This window comes from Tachyglossus aculeatus, chromosome X1 (genome assembly GCF_015852505.1).
Source record: "Tachyglossus aculeatus isolate mTacAcu1 chromosome X1, mTacAcu1.pri, whole genome shotgun sequence".
In the NCBI taxonomy this organism is placed as follows: domain Eukaryota; kingdom Metazoa; phylum Chordata; class Mammalia; order Monotremata; family Tachyglossidae; genus Tachyglossus; species Tachyglossus aculeatus.
This window is the reverse complement of record NC_052101.1, coordinates 6,174,515-6,192,718: the sequence shown is the minus strand read 5'-3', so window position 1 is coordinate 6,192,718 and position 18,204 is coordinate 6,174,515. Positions and strand designations below refer to the sequence as shown.

The 18,204-nt window shown below is 46.8% G+C and overlaps 1 protein-coding gene across 1 annotated transcript in view; it reads right to left on the bottom strand.

Moving 5' to 3' along the window:
• Positions 1-18,204, bottom strand: part of PXDN (peroxidasin) — a 124,665-nt gene that overhangs the window by 6,145 nt on the left and 100,316 nt on the right. Inside the window, exons 18-22 of the mRNA XM_038771651.1 lie at positions 16,276-17,779; positions 14,379-14,513; positions 11,633-11,841; positions 6,694-6,817; positions 1,639-1,771 (exon numbers count right to left, since the gene is read on the bottom strand). Coding sequence (XP_038627579.1) covers positions 1,639-1,771; positions 6,694-6,817; positions 11,633-11,841; positions 14,379-14,513; positions 16,276-17,779 — 2,105 coding nt within the window. The remainder of the gene's footprint in view (positions 1-1,638; positions 1,772-6,693; positions 6,818-11,632; positions 11,842-14,378; positions 14,514-16,275; positions 17,780-18,204) is intronic.

Genomic DNA, 18,204 nt, shown 5'->3' with positions numbered 1-18,204 from the left:
AGTCTGCTGACCAAACCTGAGTACCAGGTGGTTTAATAGCTAGAGCATGGGCCTGACAGTCTGAAGGACTTGGGTTCTAATCCCATCTCTCCCAGATTCCTTCATTTAATCATATTTATCGAGCACTTACTGCATGCAGAGCTCTGCACTAAGTGCTTGGGAGAGTATAATGCAACAATAAACAGAGACATTATCTGCCCACAACGAACTTACAGGTCTGCTGTGTAATAGTCACTTCTCTAGGCCTCAGTTCCCTGATCTGTAAAATGGGGATTAAGAGTGTGAGCCCCGTGTGGGACAAGGACTGTATCCAACCTGATTAGCTTGTATCTACTCCAGTGCTTAGAACAGTGCTTGGCACACAATAAGCACTTAACTAATAACAATTATTTTTATTAGCATTATTATTATTAGGCAAGAGAGCATGCTCTTGGGCATTATGCAAGCCACTAGCATGATAAGCAATTCCTCCTCAGGCTTTTCTTTTCTGAAGTCTCTGTAATGAGGATGGCCCACTGCTCCGGATGGAAGACTCCACTCTGCAATGATTTTCAGGTCTGCACTGAAATCTTGGGGTCCCTTGGTAAGGTCCCTTGAAAGCAGTACGGCTTAGTGGATAGAGCGTGGCCCAGTGGAAAGAGCCTGGGCTTGGGAGTCAGAGGTCACTGGTTCGAATCCCGGCTCTACCACTTGTCAGCTGTGTGACTTTGCGCAAGTCACTTAACTTCTCTGTGCCTCAGTTCCCTCATCTGTAAAATGGGGATGAAGACTGTGAGCCCCATGTGGGACAACCTGGAATACCTTGTATCCCCTCCTGTGCTTAGAACAGTGCTTGGCACATAGTAAACGCTTAACAAATACCAACATTATTATTATTATTATTATTATTATAGAGAACAGGCCCAGGTGTCAGAAGGACCTGGGTTCTAACCCTGGCCCTGCTACTTGTCTGCTATGTGACCCTGGGCAAGTCACTTCACTTCTCTAGGCCTCAATTACCTCAGCTGTAAAATGGGGATAAAGATTGTGAGCTCCATGTGGGGCAGGGACTGCGTCCAACCCGATTTACTTGTATCCACCCCAGTGCTTCGAGCAGTGTCTGGCACATGGTAAGTGCTTTAACAAATGACACAGTTATTATTATTACTAGACCAATTTCTCACCTACCTGGCTCTGGTTAGGTGGTAGAAACCATAAGTATCAGAGAACAAAGGTGGGGCTGAAGGCAAAGCAAATAAAACTGTGTTTTCCATAGACTCTGGGCCATTTGGTTTAAGTGGTTTCAGGACTTTACTACGAGGATGGGAAACATTCTGCTCTAGTGGAAAGATTCCAGATCTGGGTTCTAATCCCATCTTGGGGGAGTCACTTTACTTGTGACTTGGTTACCTCATCTGAAAAATGGGGATTAAATCCTCCTCTCTCCTCTTAGATTGTGAGCCCCATGCCGGACAGGGACTATATCCAACCTGATTATCTCATATCTACCCCAGTACTTAGAAAAGCTCCTGGCACATAGTAAGCGCTTAACGAGAACTGTTTAAAAAAAAGGGTGTGGAACCCCACGCAAAACAAAATATTTTAGAATGGAAAATATGGCACTGAATACGCTGGTTCGCTCCTGCCTGGTTAGCCCACCTGTTTCCTGAGGCCTGTGATGGTCTTTTGCATTTCCAGTACAAATTCTTTGAAGTCGTTTGCCACCGGTCCATCTGTTTGCTCATTGGAGGCCCAAGTGCCATTCCTGAGATGCGGACTCTGCTTTGGGGGCCTGCAGCGGGTTGGAGAACAAAATAAAAAGGATCTTTCAATATGTGAGTTAAATAATTCCATGTCAGAGAGTGGAGGAAATGCAAAATTATTTCAGAGCATGGGGTGGAAACCGCTTCCTTGCAGGTGGTAACTTGAAAGAGTCATCTACTTTCTTTGGGGCTAAATTTCCATCTCCTTAAAATAGGGAGGATACTCACCGTTCCTTTTTTCGTTGACTGCTAGGGACAAAAACTGTGTCTGATCTGATGATTCTGTATCTACCCCAACGCTTATCCCAGTATTTGGTACGCACGGTAAGCACTTAATAAATACCACCATCAGCAGGCCTTCCTCCACTCAAAAGTGACCAAAATTATTATTTTTTTGTGGTATTTGTTAAACACTTACTATGTGCCAGGCACTGTAAAAAGCGCTGGGGCGGATACAAGCAAACAAGTCTGGAAATCATCCCTGTCCAACGCGAGGAATCACATTCTCAATCCCCATTTTACCGATGAGGTAACTGAGACCCAGAGAAGTGAAGTGACTTGCCTAAGGTCATACAGCAAAGGTGACGCTGGAATTGGAACCCATGACCTTCTGACTCCCAGGGCCACGCGGCTTCTCTGGCCAAAGCTGTCGGAATATTTCGTGGTGGACTAATTATTTGGGAAACTCCTTTTTCCCTGCCACAGTCAATCAGGCCAAAGATCTATTTTCGCCTAGTATTTTTTGTCCGACAGCAGCATCAAAAGATACCGGGATGGAGCATTTGACGCTCTTGGACAGAGGTGCATTCATTCTATTGCTGATGCAATTTTTTTTTGAAATGTGAATTGGGCCACTTTACTGGAGAAAAGGACAAATTCACAGGACCTATCCTAAAGGATTGAAATTAAGACTGTAAGTTCGTGGAGGGCAGGGAACATGTCTGTTAAAGCATACTCTCCAAGTGCTTAAAACAGTGCTCTGCACACAGTAAGTGCTCAATAAATATGGTTGATTGACTGATTTCGCACGCCCTGAAGAAGAAATTCTCATGGTCATCTATAAAAACAGAACTATGTCCTAGGCTACTGATATAAACACCATCAAAACTATCCCCTCAAAGGTGGAAAATAACATCATCATCATCAATCGTATTTATTCAGCGCTTACTATGTGCAGAGCACTGTACTAAGCGCTTGGGAAGTACAAATTGGCAACATATAGAGACAGTCCCTACCCAACAGTGGGCTCACAGTCTAAAAGAATGAAGTTTGTTTCGGATTTTTGAGAATATGGCTATTTGGGAGTCTCAGATGAAAAACATATTGATCAATCAGTGGTATTTATTGAGCGCTGTGTGCAGAGTACTGAACTAAGTGCTTGGGAGAGTTCAATATAACAGCATTGGTAGACACAGTCCCTGCCCACAGTGGGGAGATTAAAGTCTAGAGAAGAGTTTATAGTCTATGGGTTCGAGGGTACATATTCCTTATGTAATAATATTTCTTTTTTATGGTATTTGTTAAGCACTTATCATGTACCAGGCTTTGTACTAAGCACTGGGGTGGATAGAAGCCAATAGGTGGGACACGGTCCATGCCTACCCTCTAGGGAATACTGCTTCTCTAGTTGATTTCTTCATTCAATCAATCAATCATATTTATTGAGCGCTTACTGTGTGCAGAGCACTATACTAAGCACTTGGGAAGTACAAGTTGGCAACATATAGAGACAGTCCCTACCCAACAGTGGGCTCACAGTCTAAAAAGGGGAGACAGAGAACAAAACCATAATAATAATTAATAAAATAGTAACTATAATAATAATAATAAATATTATATTATATATATATAATAATAAAGAATTGGTCGTAATAATTATGGTACTTTTGTTAAGCGCTTCCATGCCAAGCACTGGGGTAGATGGCAGGTAACCACATCCCACATGGGGCTACCTTAATCCCCAATTTACAGATGAGGTAATGGAGGCAGCAGTTAATTGGCTTGCCCAAGGTCACACACGGCACAGGTGGCAGAGCCAGTACCCATGTCCTCCCAGCAAAGTCATTTGGTATTTTAGCTCAAAGCTAAAGCTCACTATCCTATTCCTTGGGCAACAGCGTAAACGATGCTACCCTTTCTGCCATCTTGCCTTGTGCAGTTTCCAACCCACAGCGACGCCATGGATGCATCTCTCCCCACAATGCCCCACCTCCATAATAATAATGGCATTTATTAAGCACTTACTATGTGCAAAGCACCGCTCTAAGCACCGGGATAGATACAAGGTGATCAGATTGTCCCTCGGGGTGGGGGGTGGGGCTCAGTCTTAATCACCATTCTACAGATGAGGTAACTGAGGCCCAGAGAAGCGAAGCGACCTGCCCAAAGCCACACAGCTGACAATTGGCAGAGCCAGGATTTAGCTCCCGTTTTCCTCCTACTCTCTTCGCCAAACTCCTAACTTCTTGCTAACCTTTTCTCGCCAACCACCCGCCTCCTGAGGGGCATCTGGTGGGATCACAGCCGATCTGTTCCTCCTCCCACAGCTAAAAACTGCTGGCAGATTTCCATCTTATCGGGACTATTAATGGGCCTCTAGATTCACTCAACCCTGAGGTAAAGGGAGCGGTCTCCCTCTCCTCTGGCTCAAAGCGCACAACTGCTCCAAACCTATAACTCCTTCCCCAACGAGCAGAGCATGGGGGAGAGAAGACGGGGCTGGGTGTCAGGATACTGCTTTGCACATAGTAAGCGCTTAATAAATGCCATCATTATTACTATTATTACACAGTTCTAATTGCGCGTCATTTTACTTCTCTGCACTTCAGTTTCTTCATCTGTAAAATGGGCATTGAATACCTGTTCTCCCTCCCACTTAGACATGAACCACGTGTGACAGGGACTGTGCTGGGAATGTGTCTGTTTATTGTTGCATTGTATTCTTCCAAGCACATATACAATGCTCTGCACACAGTAAGTGCTCAATAAATACGCTTGAATGAATGATTGTGTCTGATTTGATCATACTGTATCTAACCTAGTGGTTAGCATAATGATAATAATAATAATAATAACAATAATAGTTATGGTATTTGTTAAGCGCTTACGAGCAAATGGGTTTGGACACAGTCCCTGCATCATATGGGGCTCAATCCCAATCCCCATTTTCCAGATAAGGTAACTGAGGCCCAGAGAAATGAAGTGACTTGCCCAAGGTCACACAGCAGACAAGGGGCAGAGCCGGGATTAGAACTCATGACCGCCTGATTCCCAGGCCTTAGCCACTATGCCATGCTGCTTCTCTACATACAGTAAAGGCTTAACAGATACCACAACAGAGTGGCTCAGTGGAAAGAGCCCGGGCTTTGGAATCAGAGGTCATGGGTTCAAATCCTGGCTCTGCCAACTGTCAGCTGTGTGACTTTGGGCAAGTCACTTAACTTCTCTGTGCCTCAGTTACCTCATCTGTAAAATGGGGATTAAAACTGTGAGCCCCCGGTGGGACAACCTGATCATCTTGTAACCTCCCCAGTGCTTAGAACAGTGCTTTGCACACAGTAAGTGCTTAACAAATACCATCATTATTATTATGATGATGACGAAGCCAATTATGTAAAAGCCATTAAGCACTGACCTTCTCCACGCCTCTCCATTACTTCCTCCATACTCTCCACCCCCTCCTTCTAACTCTTCTTTCCCAGCCATTTCTCAAGAGATCTCCTGCCTGCTCTTAAAGCAGTTCACACTGTTTATGGATTGATTTCTTTGAAATTAAGAGTTTGGTATGTAAAACAAAACATGGCCAAATATTTAGGAACAGAAGTACTTCCGAAAATGGACAGATATAATAACCTAGATTTTAAAGGAGCTGTGCGGACTAGTGTGGAAATAGAATGGGCCTGGAGGGTCAAGGGTCTGGGGTTCAAAACCCGGCTCTGCCACTTTCCTACAGTGTGACCTTGGGCAAATCACTGAACTTCTTCGAGCCTCAGCTCCTCGTCTGTGAAATGGGGATTCAATACCTACTCTGCCTCCCGCTCCAGGAGATCCAATGCGATGTTCTGCACCCAGAGGACGTACCACAAAGGCTGCTGCTTCCATCAAAAGGACAGGAGCAGGTGATTCTAACGCTTCGTTCCCTAATGGCAGGATAGGACCTCCATCTCATCTATCTCGCCGTTAACTTCTCACCCATGTCCTGCCTCCGGCCTGAAACACCCTCCGTCTTCAAATCGACACACGATTACTCTCCGCACCTGCAAAGCTTCACTTAAGAAACATAACCAAGAGGCCTTCCCTGACTAAGCCTTCATTTCCTCTTCTCCCAATCCCTTTGGCATCACTCTTGCACTTGGATTTGTGCCTTTTATTCACCGCTCTCTCAGCCTCCCGGCACTTATGTTCATAGTTGTAATTTATTTATTTATATTAATGTCTGTCTCCCCCTCTACAATAATAATCATAATAACGATATTTATTAAGCGCTTACTATGTGCAAAGCACTGTTCTAAGCACTGGGGAGGGTACAAGGTGATCAGGTTGTCCCACGGCGGGCTCACAGTCTTAACCCCCATTTTACAGATGAGGGAACTGAGGCCCAGAGAAGTGAAGGGACTTGCCCAAAGTCACACAGCTGACAATTGGCGGAGCCGGGATTTGACCTCTGACTCCAAAGCCCGGGCTCTTTCCACTAAGCCATGCTGCTTCTCTAAAATGTTAGCTCACTTGGGGCAGGGAACATTTCTACCAACTCTGATATATCGTACTCTCCTAAAGCTCTTAGTACATTGTTCGGTACACAGTGAGCGATCAATAAATATGACTGATTGATAACCTACTGCCTGGAGCATAAGAATGGGGAGAAGATGGGCCTAAATTTTTCTGCTCTTCCCTGAGTTTTGAGCTTCAGTGATGCCCCGTGTATCTCCTTTGTGTAAAGCCCCCTCCTTACCTTCGGGTCTTCCATGCTTTGATTTTCCTCCTGGGCTTATCCTCCTGATAGCTGTAGTCAAGGGAGCGCTTCCCCCGGAAATGATGAAATGAAAATGCATTAAATTGCCCTCTGGTTCTACAGTCTGCAAAGAAAGATCCAAGGGAGTATCATTATCATGTGGGGGTTTTTTGGTTTTATAATTTCATAGTATTTGTGAAGTGCTTACTATGGGCCAAGTACTGTATTAAGCGCTGGAGTAGATACACATAAATTAGGTTGGACGGTCCCTGTCCCACATGGGGCTAACAGTCATAATCTCCACTTTACGGATGAGATAACAGGCACAGAGAAGCGTCGTGACTTGCCCAAGGTTATAAAGCAGATAAGTAGAGGAGCTGGGACTTGAACCCAGGTCCTTCTGACTTCCATTCATTCATTCAATCGTATTTATTGAGCGCTTACTGTGTGCAGAGCACTGTACTAAGCAGTTGGGAGGTACAAGTTGGCGACATATAGAGACGATCCCTACCCAACAATGGGCTCACAGTCTAGAAGGGTATATGTCTGTATATACGAAGGGTATACGTCTGTTCCAGGCCCTATGGGAAGCAGCGTGGCTCAGTGGAAAGAGCCCAGGCTTTGGAGTCAGAGGTCAGGGGTTCAAATCCTGGCTCTGCCAATTGTCAGCTGTGTGACTTTGAGCAAGTCACTTTACTTCTCTGGGCCTCAGTTCCCTCATCTGTAAAATGGGGATTAAGACTATGAGCCCCCTGTGGGACAACCTGCTCATCCTGTAACCTCCCCAGCGCTTAGAACAGTGTTTTGCACATAGTAAGGGCTTAATAAACACCATTCTTCTTCTTCTTCTTATTATTATGTGCTTGAATTCAACCACGCAAAATGATGTTCGCGATACCATTGGCTCCCTTTAAAGCTGTTCATCCCGGGCTCTTCACAACTGCGATAAGATATTTTAGATAAGGGGACATTAATTATCTGGGCGACTTCAGGGAAAGATCAACATTCCGAAAGAATGTTAAGAATGACTCTGACATCCCTATTTGCTCTTTCATTCCTAACTTAGTGTGCTCACTGGGAGTAACTGTGTGAATACTTGAAACATTACCATCTTGGGAACCAGTGTAGGGAAGCAGCGTGGCCCTGCGGAAAGAACATTCATTCTTTCGTTCAATCGTATTTATTGAGCGCTTACTGTATGCAGAGCACTGTACTAAGCACTTGGAAGGTACAGTTCTGTAATAAAGAGAGACGATCCCTGCCCACGGTGGGCTTACAGTCTAGAAGCGGGGAGACGGACATCAAAACAAGTAAACAAGCAACAATATAAATAAATAGAATTTTACATATATACACTTCAAAACAAGTAAACAGACATTAATGCAAATAAATAGAATTGAAGATATGTACATATATACACAAGTGCTGGGTGGTGGGGGGGCAGGTAGAGCAAAGGGAGGGAGAGGGGTGAGGGGAAGGGGAGGGGGAGCTGAGGAAAAGGGGGGCTTAGTCTGGGAAGGCCTCTTGAAGGAGGTGATCAGTGGGGCTTTGGGGGTGGGGGGCATGAACCTGAAGTCAAAAGTGAGAAGCAGCATGGATCAGTGGAAAGAGCACGGACTTTGAAGTCAGAGGTCATGGGTTCAAATCCCAGCTCTGCCAACTGTCACCTGGGTGACTTTAGGCAACTCAACTTGTCTGTGCCTCAGTTACCTCATCTGTAAAATGGGGATGAAGACTGTGAGCCCCCCGTGGGGCAACCTGATCACCTTGTAACCTCCCAGAGCTTAGAACAGTGCTTTGCACATAGTAAGCGCTTAATAAAGGCCATCGTCATTAAGTCCTGGGTTCTAATCCCTACTCAACCACTTGCCAGTGGTGAGACCTGGGGCAAGTCACTTAACTTCTTGGTACCTCATTTTCCCACCTGTAAAATGGAAATTAACTCCTATTCCCTCCTATTCACAATGTGGGACAGGGATTGTGTCCCTATTCACAATCCCCATGTGGGACAGGGATTGTGTCTGCCCTGATGATCTTGTGTCCACCCCAGAGCTTAGTACAGTGCCTGGCATATAGTAAGCACTTAACAAGTACCCTAATTAACTCAGTTATAAATATAGATGGAGCAGCATAAGAAACACTAAATATATAAGCACTCAAGCTCAGAAAAATCAAAGCATTAAACAGAGATACGCACAGTTATCAGAAAAAGAACACAAGGACTGAAATAAAATTTCGGAAAGCTTCAGGGAATGGGGTTTGTGGTAAATTTTGAATAGGGAATGGTTTGACACTGGAGTGTTTTCACCGTTCTCCCTCTAGACTGTAAATTCATTGTGGGCAGGGTATGTATCTACCAACTCTGTTATACTGTACTCTCTCAAGCACTTAGTACAGTGCCCTGCACACATTACACTCTCAATAAATACGCGTGATAGACTGAGGTTCAAAGCCCTTTGGAAATCACATCACCCCCAAGAGTTTTCCTGATGGATTTCTAGTTTCCCCAGCTGACCTCTCCAATTGCAAATTCATCACTTCAATCATTGAGCACTTACTGCATGCAGAGCACTGTACTAAGATCTTGGTGGAGAACTACACAACAATAAAACCAACACATTCCCTGGCCACACTGAGCTTACAATCTAGACCACTAGCTCCTGGATCACTTAAATACTTATGCCTCTCGCTTCTGGACATTTACATTTTGTTTCCAATTGCAAATTCATCACTTCAATCATTGAGCACTTTTACTGCATGCAGAGCACTGTACTAAGATCTTGGTGGAGAACTACACAACAATAAAACCAACACATTCCCTGGCCACACTGAGCTTACAATCTAGACCACTAGCTCCTGGATCACTTAACTACTTATGCCTCTCTTACCGCTTCTGGACATTTACATTTTGTTTCCACCAAGGTGCAATTTATTGTAGTACCTGCTTTGCTAGATTGTAAACTCCTCAAGAAGAGGGACCACACATATTCATTCTCTAGCACTCTCCTGAATGCTTAGTACAGTCCTCAGCAGGTGTACAAAAAGTAACTAATGACTTACTGTCGCCAGGGCAATTATTTTCATAGCAATCAAAATCAAACTTCTGGTGTGAATCTATATTTCCCAGATGGAATGTCTGAAGTGTGCCACTACAGTGTATTCTTGGATATCTCGTGGAATGCAAATGAAGGAAAGCAAAAGGAATATCCAGCAGAGTTGTCAATCATTAAGTATCTTATATTGCGATATTAACCCAGAGTGCAGCAATCTGAATAGAACCTCAGGGGAAAAAAAACAAACTAATTATACAGTTATCTTCAACAGTTTCCTGTCAAGCTGGGTGTAGGAATGCCTTGAAAAGTCTGAACTGCTTTAAGCAGATGGCTCTGCTGCAGAGTCCCACACACAAAGGCTCCTAGCCAGTGATCCCTCTGGAGATTGTGCATAGAACTCGGGGCTAAGAAATGGAAGAAAAAGCAAGTTATTTTTGCACTCACACTGGGGAAAACTGTACCCACAACTAGAGGTTTTCATCAGTAACAGAGAACTTTTTTTAAAAAAAACGGTCACCAAATTCAGAGATGTATGAGTGGATAAAGAGATAAGGAAATAGAATCAAAATGGCTAACACGGTTTTCGGCTGACTGAGAAGATCTTCTAGACTGACAGAGGAAAATCAAAACACCACTGCACGGTGGCTCTTTCTCTTTCCCTGACAGGGGATTTTGCTCATGTTGTCAACACTTTGGATCTGTCATTTCACCGGGCACACACTGCTATCAATAAACAAAAAAAGCAACTGGTTTTTCCATCCATTGTAAAGGTAAACAGGGGAACTCCAAGTGGAAGGATCTGTCCACCTCAGGATTAGGCATTTTCAGTAGAGCAATGTGGGGAAACCAAAACAGATACCTCTCAACAGGGACAATCTCTGGACTACACACAACTTATTTGGAGGAAAATGAGGCATCTTGTTGACTTTAACTTTAAAGAGCTTTGGCCACACTGTCCCATTAAGAAACTCTAACTGCGTATGATGAAGTACACATTGGAAGGGGTGGAGAGGTAAATCTAACTCTCTAAATGAATGCTACTCCTACATCAATGCTAATCCTATTGATTGAGCGCTTACTGTGTGTACTAGAATCCGCTGCTTCTCTGTGGCACTTACCGGAGGTGACCTGTAATCCACTTTCTCCTAGGGATCACATCCCAAATCTGAAATAGTGGGGTTTTTTTTCCGTGATTTGTATGCATTAATAATAATATTAATAATAATAATAATAATGATGGCATTTATTAAGCGCTTACTATGTGCAAAGCACTGTTCTAAGCGCTGGGGAGGTTACAAGGTGATCAGGTAGTCCCACGGGGGGCTTACAGTCTTCATCCCCATTTTACAGATGAGGGATCTGAGGCACAGAGAAGTGAAGTGACTTGCCCAAAGTCACACAGCTGACAAATGGCAGAGTCGGGATTTGAACCCATGACCTCTGACTCCAAAGCCCGGGCTCTTTCCACTGAGCCACGCTGCTTCTTTGTATTCTGTGACGTCCCCCCAGAAAACACATGGGAGATTTCACAGTTGCTGAGCATTTTGGTTTGGTAACAGAAGGACACTTTTCTAGGCACTATTTTTTAATCAAGTTGAATTACCCTGTCCTCTGACCCATTTAGTTTTTAAGTTAAATCAGAACATGGCTTTTCTGGTCCACTGTACTAAGCTCTGGGGAGAGTAAAACATAACAATGGACAGACACATTCCCTGTCCACCACGAGCTTACAGTCTAGAAGGTTTTCACCTTCAATGTGATTCTGAGCTGAGGGACTAAGGCGAGACAGCGTGGAGTCGATTTTTCTCCCAAAACAGTCGACGGACGACACAAACGGCCGGGTATAAAATGCCACCCCCAAGAAGGCCCTCCCTCTCCAGACGGACCTTCACAGCAATCCTGCCACATCCGGAGATCCACTTTGGGAATTTCGTCACAGCTGCCATAGCCGTGAGGGAACTCGGCCACAGTGAAGACGTCCCTCTGCACCCTTGTGATGTTGTCTCCGTTGTCACACAGGATTCTGGCGAGGGAGGTCTGCTTTATTTGAGTCAGCTGAGCGGGACTAAACACTCCGGGGTTCTCATACCACAGCCTACGTTTTCATGAAGGGAAAATAAAAATCACCTTATCATCCGATTAGCTTTGCGCATAGCCCAATGCCATTATTACTTCAAAAAAAAAAGGGCAAGGGAAATCCAAAGGGCTAGGATTTTTAACAATCAGTACTTTAACTCAGATGACTGAAGAATTCATCATGACCAATGATTGTACAGATAACTGGAATCAAAATATCTTTAAAGTACGGATAAAATCCTGAGGCAGAAAGGAACCACCTGAGTTTATCTGAAAGATGCGTATTTAACCATCCAAGGGAGAAGATTGACTACTTTTTCTTTGAAGGGAGCAACATATGGAGTATCCTCAACTTTTCTTGGAAGCCAATAAAACTGCTTTATCCCTCTGATAATCAAGTCATTTAGCGATAGGCTCAGCATATATTCTACTGCTGCAATATACGCCTATTTCCTCATCAGCCACCCTGTTCACTGAGCCCCCTCCTTCCCCTCCCCCTCATCCCCCCTCCATCCCCCTTGTCTTGCCTCCTTCCCTTCCCCACAGCACCTGTATATATGCATATGATTGTACATATTTATTACTCTATTTATTTATTTTACTTGTACATATCTATTCTATTTATTTTATTTTGTTAATATGTTTGGTTTTGTTCTCTGTCTCCCCCTTCTAGACTGTGAGCCCACGGTTGGGTAGGGACCGTCTCTATATGTTGCCAACTTGTACATCCCAAGTGCTTAGTACAGTGCTCTGCACACAGTAAGTGCTCAATAAATGCGATTGATTGATTGATTTACGGAGGATAAACCAACCAGCAGCCTCCCATACTTCATTCATTCATTCAATTGCACTTATGGAACACTTAGGTGAGCAGAGCACTATACTAAGCACTAGGGAGAGTACAATATAACAATGAACAGACATATTCCCTGCCCACAAGAAGCTTAACATTTCCAACTATAAGCGCCTCAAGTTGTTGTAGTAATTGAAGCCCGTTAACCTGCTTTGATATCTGTCTCCCCGTTTCTAGACTTTGAGCCTGTTGTGGGCAGGGACTGTCTCTCTTTGTTGCTGAATTGTACTTTCCAAGGGCTTAGTACAGTGCTCTGCACACAGTAAGCGCTCAATGAATATGATTAAATGAATGAATAATCATATTTATTAAGCATTCACTGTGGTCAGAGCAGTGTGCTAAGTGCTTAGAGAGAGACTACACAGGGTGAGGGAATTAGCCGTGGTCCCTCTATCACGGCGTCCTGTGTACCACATTGCACGAGGACAGAGACCGTGTGTATTCTTACTATGGTACTCTCTCAAGTGTTCAATACAATACTCTGCAACCATTGGGCACTCAGTAAATATTTAACTGATTGGCTCTTTGATGACGGTTACGAGGTCCACTCCTCAGTCTCCTCATCCTTTAGGCTACCCAATCCCAGCTCTTTAAGCCTTTTCTCAGGAGACTGGTATTCTGCTAAAAAATACGGAGTATATTTTAAAATACCTAAAAACCCCTGCTGCATTCTAGGGTCATTCCTCGCTTCAGCGACTTTGCCATCGGGGAAAGAGCATGGTTTAGCGGAAACAGCACGTGGCCTGGGAGTTAAAGGACACAGGTTCTAATTCCGGTTCTACCACAGGTCTGCTGTGTGATCTTGGGCAAGTCGCTTCACTTCTCTGCGCCTCAGTTACCTCATCTGTAAAACGGGGACTGAGACTTTTAGCCCCATGTGGGACAGGGACCGGGTGCAACCTGATTAGCTTGGCTCTAACCTACTCATTCAATTATATTATTAAGCGCTTACTGTATGCAGTGCACTGTACTAAGCACTTGGGAACTTAGGAAGCAGCATGGCTCAGTGGAAAGAGCATGGGCTTTGGAGTCAGAGGTCAGGGGTTCAAATCCCAACTCCGCCACTTGTCAGCTGTGAGACTTGGGGAAAGTCACTTCACTTCTCTGTGCCTCAGTTCCCTCATCTGTCAAATGGGGATTAAGACTGTGAGCCCCCTGTGGGACAACCTGATCACCTTGTAACCTTCCCAGTGCTTAGAACAGTGCTTTGCACATAGTAAGCGCTTAATAAATGTCATTATTATTATTATTATTACTACAATATAACAATAAACAGTGACATTCCCTGCCCACAACGAGCTCACAGTTTGGGGGGTGGGGGACGAGACAGACGTCAATGCAAATAAATAAAATGAAAGACATGTACCTAAGTTCTGTGGGGCTGGAAGTCGGGGGAAGAACAAAGGAAGCAAGTCAGGGCGACGCAGAAGGGAGTGGGAGATGAGGAAAAGTGGGGCTCAGTCTGGGCAACGCTTAGAACAGTGTTCAGTATCCAATAAGCGCTTAACTAATCAATCAATCAATCATATTTACTGAGGGCTTACTGTGTGCAGAGCACTGTACTAAGCACTTGGGAAGTACAAGTTGGCAACATATAGAGACAGTCCTTACCCAACAGTGGGCTCACAGTCTAAAATGGGCTCACAGTCTAAAAACTAAAAACTAACACCTTTAACAATAAAATCTGGGGGAGTCGCGTGTACCTGTCTCCATCTCGGAGGCGCTTAAACTGTGTGCTCAGCAGGCACATCAGTGTAGGGCCCAATCTGCTCCCAGGAACCAAATCTTCCACCACGAGGGCAGGGAACAAGTCTATGTTTAGCGGCGAGCCGTACAACCTAGAAGAAAGACACGGAACTTAGTAACTTTGTTCCCTAAGACCCACGCCATCTATTAAAAACCAAAGGATGATCTTCCCCATATCTCTGTCCCTACATCATTCAGACCTTTTTCATAAATGGTAGTGCTGGACTTCTTTTAAGTTTCCACCAGACAGACATTTGATATCTGAAGAAGAGAGTACAAAGCACATTTTCTCTTTTCTATAATGTAGGATGATGTTGAAGATACACTGAAACTTACTCATTTTGCTTTTAGAGTCTAACCCAACAGAAAAATAATGATGGCATTTGTTAAGAAAAATGTGCTCTCACTCCCCTTCTCTCCTCTCCACATTCTCTCCCCCCTGTAACACACAGCACATTAATGAACCCATCAAGCTGGTCCATATTTCACTGTGGATGGAGAACCAGCATTCTGAATGGAAATACACTTTTGATGGTATTTGTTAAGTGCTTAGTATGTTCCAGGCACCGTACTAAGCACTGGGGTAGATACGAGTAAATCGGGTCGGACGCAGTCCCTGTACCAGATAAGGCTCGTAGTCTTAAGAACGATTTTATAGATGAGGTAACTGAGGCCCAGAGAAGTTTAGTGACTTACCCAAAGTCACACAGCAGACCAGTGGCAGAACCAGAATTCGAACCCAGGTTCTTCTGACTCCCACACTCTTCTCTATCCACTAGGTCACGCTCCTTCTCTGAAGAATTTACCAGAGTTGACCTGTAACCCACTGTCTCCTAGGGATTACTTCCCAAATCTGGAGTGTTTGCATTTTTTTTTTCCATGATTTGTATATATTCTGTGCCTTTCCCCCACAAAACACTTGGGAGATTTCGCAACCGCTGAATATTTTGGTTTGAGAACCAAAGGACAATTTCCTAGGCGTTATTTTTGATCAAGCTGAATTACCCTGACCTCTGAATTTAGTTTTTAAGGTTAAATCAGAAACATGACCCTTTGGTCCACTTATTGAGAGCGGACAGTGAGAAGAACGCCAAGAACAGATGAAGCTGTAAACAAGCTCGTTTTTTTTCCCCTAAACTGAATAACTGAATGAGAAGCAGTGTGGCCTAGTGGTGAGTCACAAGGACCTGGGTTCTAATCCCGGCTGATCTGACTGCCAAGGGACCTTGGACAAGTCACTTCACGTCTCTGTGCCTCAGTTACTTCATCTGCAAAATGGGGATTAAGACTCTGATCCTTACGTGGCCCAGGGACCGTGTATCTATTCCAGCGCCATGGGACCTTGGGCAAGTCACTTCTCGATAGGAGAAGCAGCGTGGCCTAGTGGAAAGAGCCCGGGCTTGGGAGTCAGAGGTCGTGGGTTCTAATTCCGGCTCTGCCACTTGTCAGCTGTGTGACTTTGGGCAAGTCACTTCACTTCTCTGTGCCTCGATTACCTCGTGTGTAAAATGGGGATTAAGACCGTGAGCCCCACGTGGAACAACCCGACTATCTTGTATCTACCCCAGCACTGAGAACAGGGCTTGACACACAGTAAGCGCAAAACACATGGTATCATTATTATTATTATTGTCTCCATGGCTCAGTTACTTCATCTGCAAAATGGGGATTAAGAACCGTGAGTCCCACGTGGCACATAGTAAGCGCTTGGCAAATTATATCTATTATCTTGGATATAGATATATACGTAGATATGATTCGCCAAGCGCTTACTGTGTGCCACGTGGGACTCACGGTATATATAATCATTTTTAAAAAGGAGGGAAACCCCGCCAGGTTTCCCGCCGGCCTCACCTCTGCAGCTTGGCCCGGATGTCAGGATTCTGGATTTCGTTTTTGAGATCTTCGAAGGTGTGGACGGAAGACAGGTTGCAGTACACTCGGAAGTCGTGGTAGGGAGGGATGCCGTGGTCCCGGCCCCTCTGGATGTTGATGGCCGCCAGGTCCAACGCCACGGCGTGGGCCATGGAGAAGAGCCGCTCGGTCAGCTCCGTGTTGAGCGGCTGGGACGGCACCCGCATCTTCCCGGCCACCCCGAACAGGCCCCGGAGCAGCGGGTCGATGCCCCCCTCGTTGACGATCCGGAACGGGGAGAAGAAGGCCTTGTGGAGGGGGACGTGGCCCTGCGGGAGGGGCTGGAAGTTCTCGTCCAGCCGGTAGAGGAGGGGGTTGATGAGGGTGTGGCCGAAGCGGAAGGCCGCCGTGGCGAAGGCGTTGAAGATGCCCGAGTTCACGGCGGGGTCGTAGGCGCGGTAGCTCCCGAGCATCTTCATGCCCGCCTCCCCGAAGATCTTGGGCAGCCAGTGGCTGTAAGTGATGTGCTGGACCTGGGCGCCGACGATCTTGCGGGCCTCGTAGTAGACGGTGTCCCCGTCCCAGTGCGGGTTGAGCCGGAGGAGCTCGGCGGCGACCCGGTTGTGCTCCCGGAACCAGAGCGTGTGCATGCCGGTCAGGCCCAGCTGCTCGTTGGCCCGGTGATCCCCGGCCAGGAAGCAGGGGATGGGGCTCTCGTTCTCGTCCCTCATGCACTCCGTGGGCGGGCCCGTGGCGAAGGGCAGCAGGGGCTTCCCGGACCGCTGGACGATACCCTGCCTCAGGAGGCCGCGCTGGCCGGCCAGGTCGCGCACCTCCCGGGCCTCGTGGTCCGAGCTGCCGTAGACGTTGGAGGCGTCGATGTAGGAGGTCAGCTGGTTGATCTGCTCCCGCGGGTAGACCGAGTTCATCAGCAGGGAGGTCATCCCGCTGCCGCACACGGGGCTGGAGCGCACGAAGAACATGCAGCGCGCCCCGTTCCGCCCGCGGGGGTCGTCGGGGGGCACCAGGACGGAGAAGCACGGCGGGTCGTTGGTGCAGACCGAGCTGCAGTGCTGCCCGTCCGAGAAGCGGGCCTGGCTCAGGGCCACCACGGTGGAGTCCAGGTCGTGGTCCAGGAACTGGCCCCACTGCATGGTCATGTGGGTCAGCCGGGCGTCCGGGGTCACCGCCTCCGTGCCCATCAGCGCGGTGGACACCAGGCGGGGCGGGGGCAGCGGGTGGCCGTGGTAGCGGCGCCGGGGGTCGGCGCCCCGCGGCAGGTTGAAGCCGTTCTCGTAGGCGGCCTTGAGCAGCCGCTCGAAGGCCGTCAGGGAGGCCCCCCACATCGGGTGCTGCAGGTTGTTGCAGGTGCCGTCGTGGGTGCGATACTTCCTGTGGAAACACATGTCCGAGCAGTTGTTCACGCGCCGCTGCGCCGTGCAGCCCGACAGGTTGGCGATCAGGTTCAGGAACTGGGGCGACACCAGGTCGTTGTAGTGGTAGCCTGAAACGCAGAGCCACCCATCAGCGCCATCCGCTCGGAGACTACCGGGTGCCGAGCGCCGGACTGATCGCCCCGGGGAGAGCGACCGAGTCCGGAGACGCGGGATCCCTGCCCCGGGGGAGCCGACGTCCTGCCTCTCCCGGCTCCGGCCCATACCGCACTCCGCTGCCCGGATCGTCTTTCTTCAGAAACGCTCAGGACACGTCAGCCCCTCTTCAAAAATCTCCGGTGGTTGCCCACCCATCTCCGGGTCAAACAAAAACTCCTCACCGTTGGCTTTAAAGCCGTCCATCCCCTCGCCCCTTCTACCTCCCCTCCCTTCTCTCCTCCTCCAAGGCGGCCTCGCTCTTGGCTCCTCTAGTGCCGCTAACCTTCTCAGCGGGCCTCCGTCTCGCTGCCGACCCCTGGCCCACGTCCTACCTCTG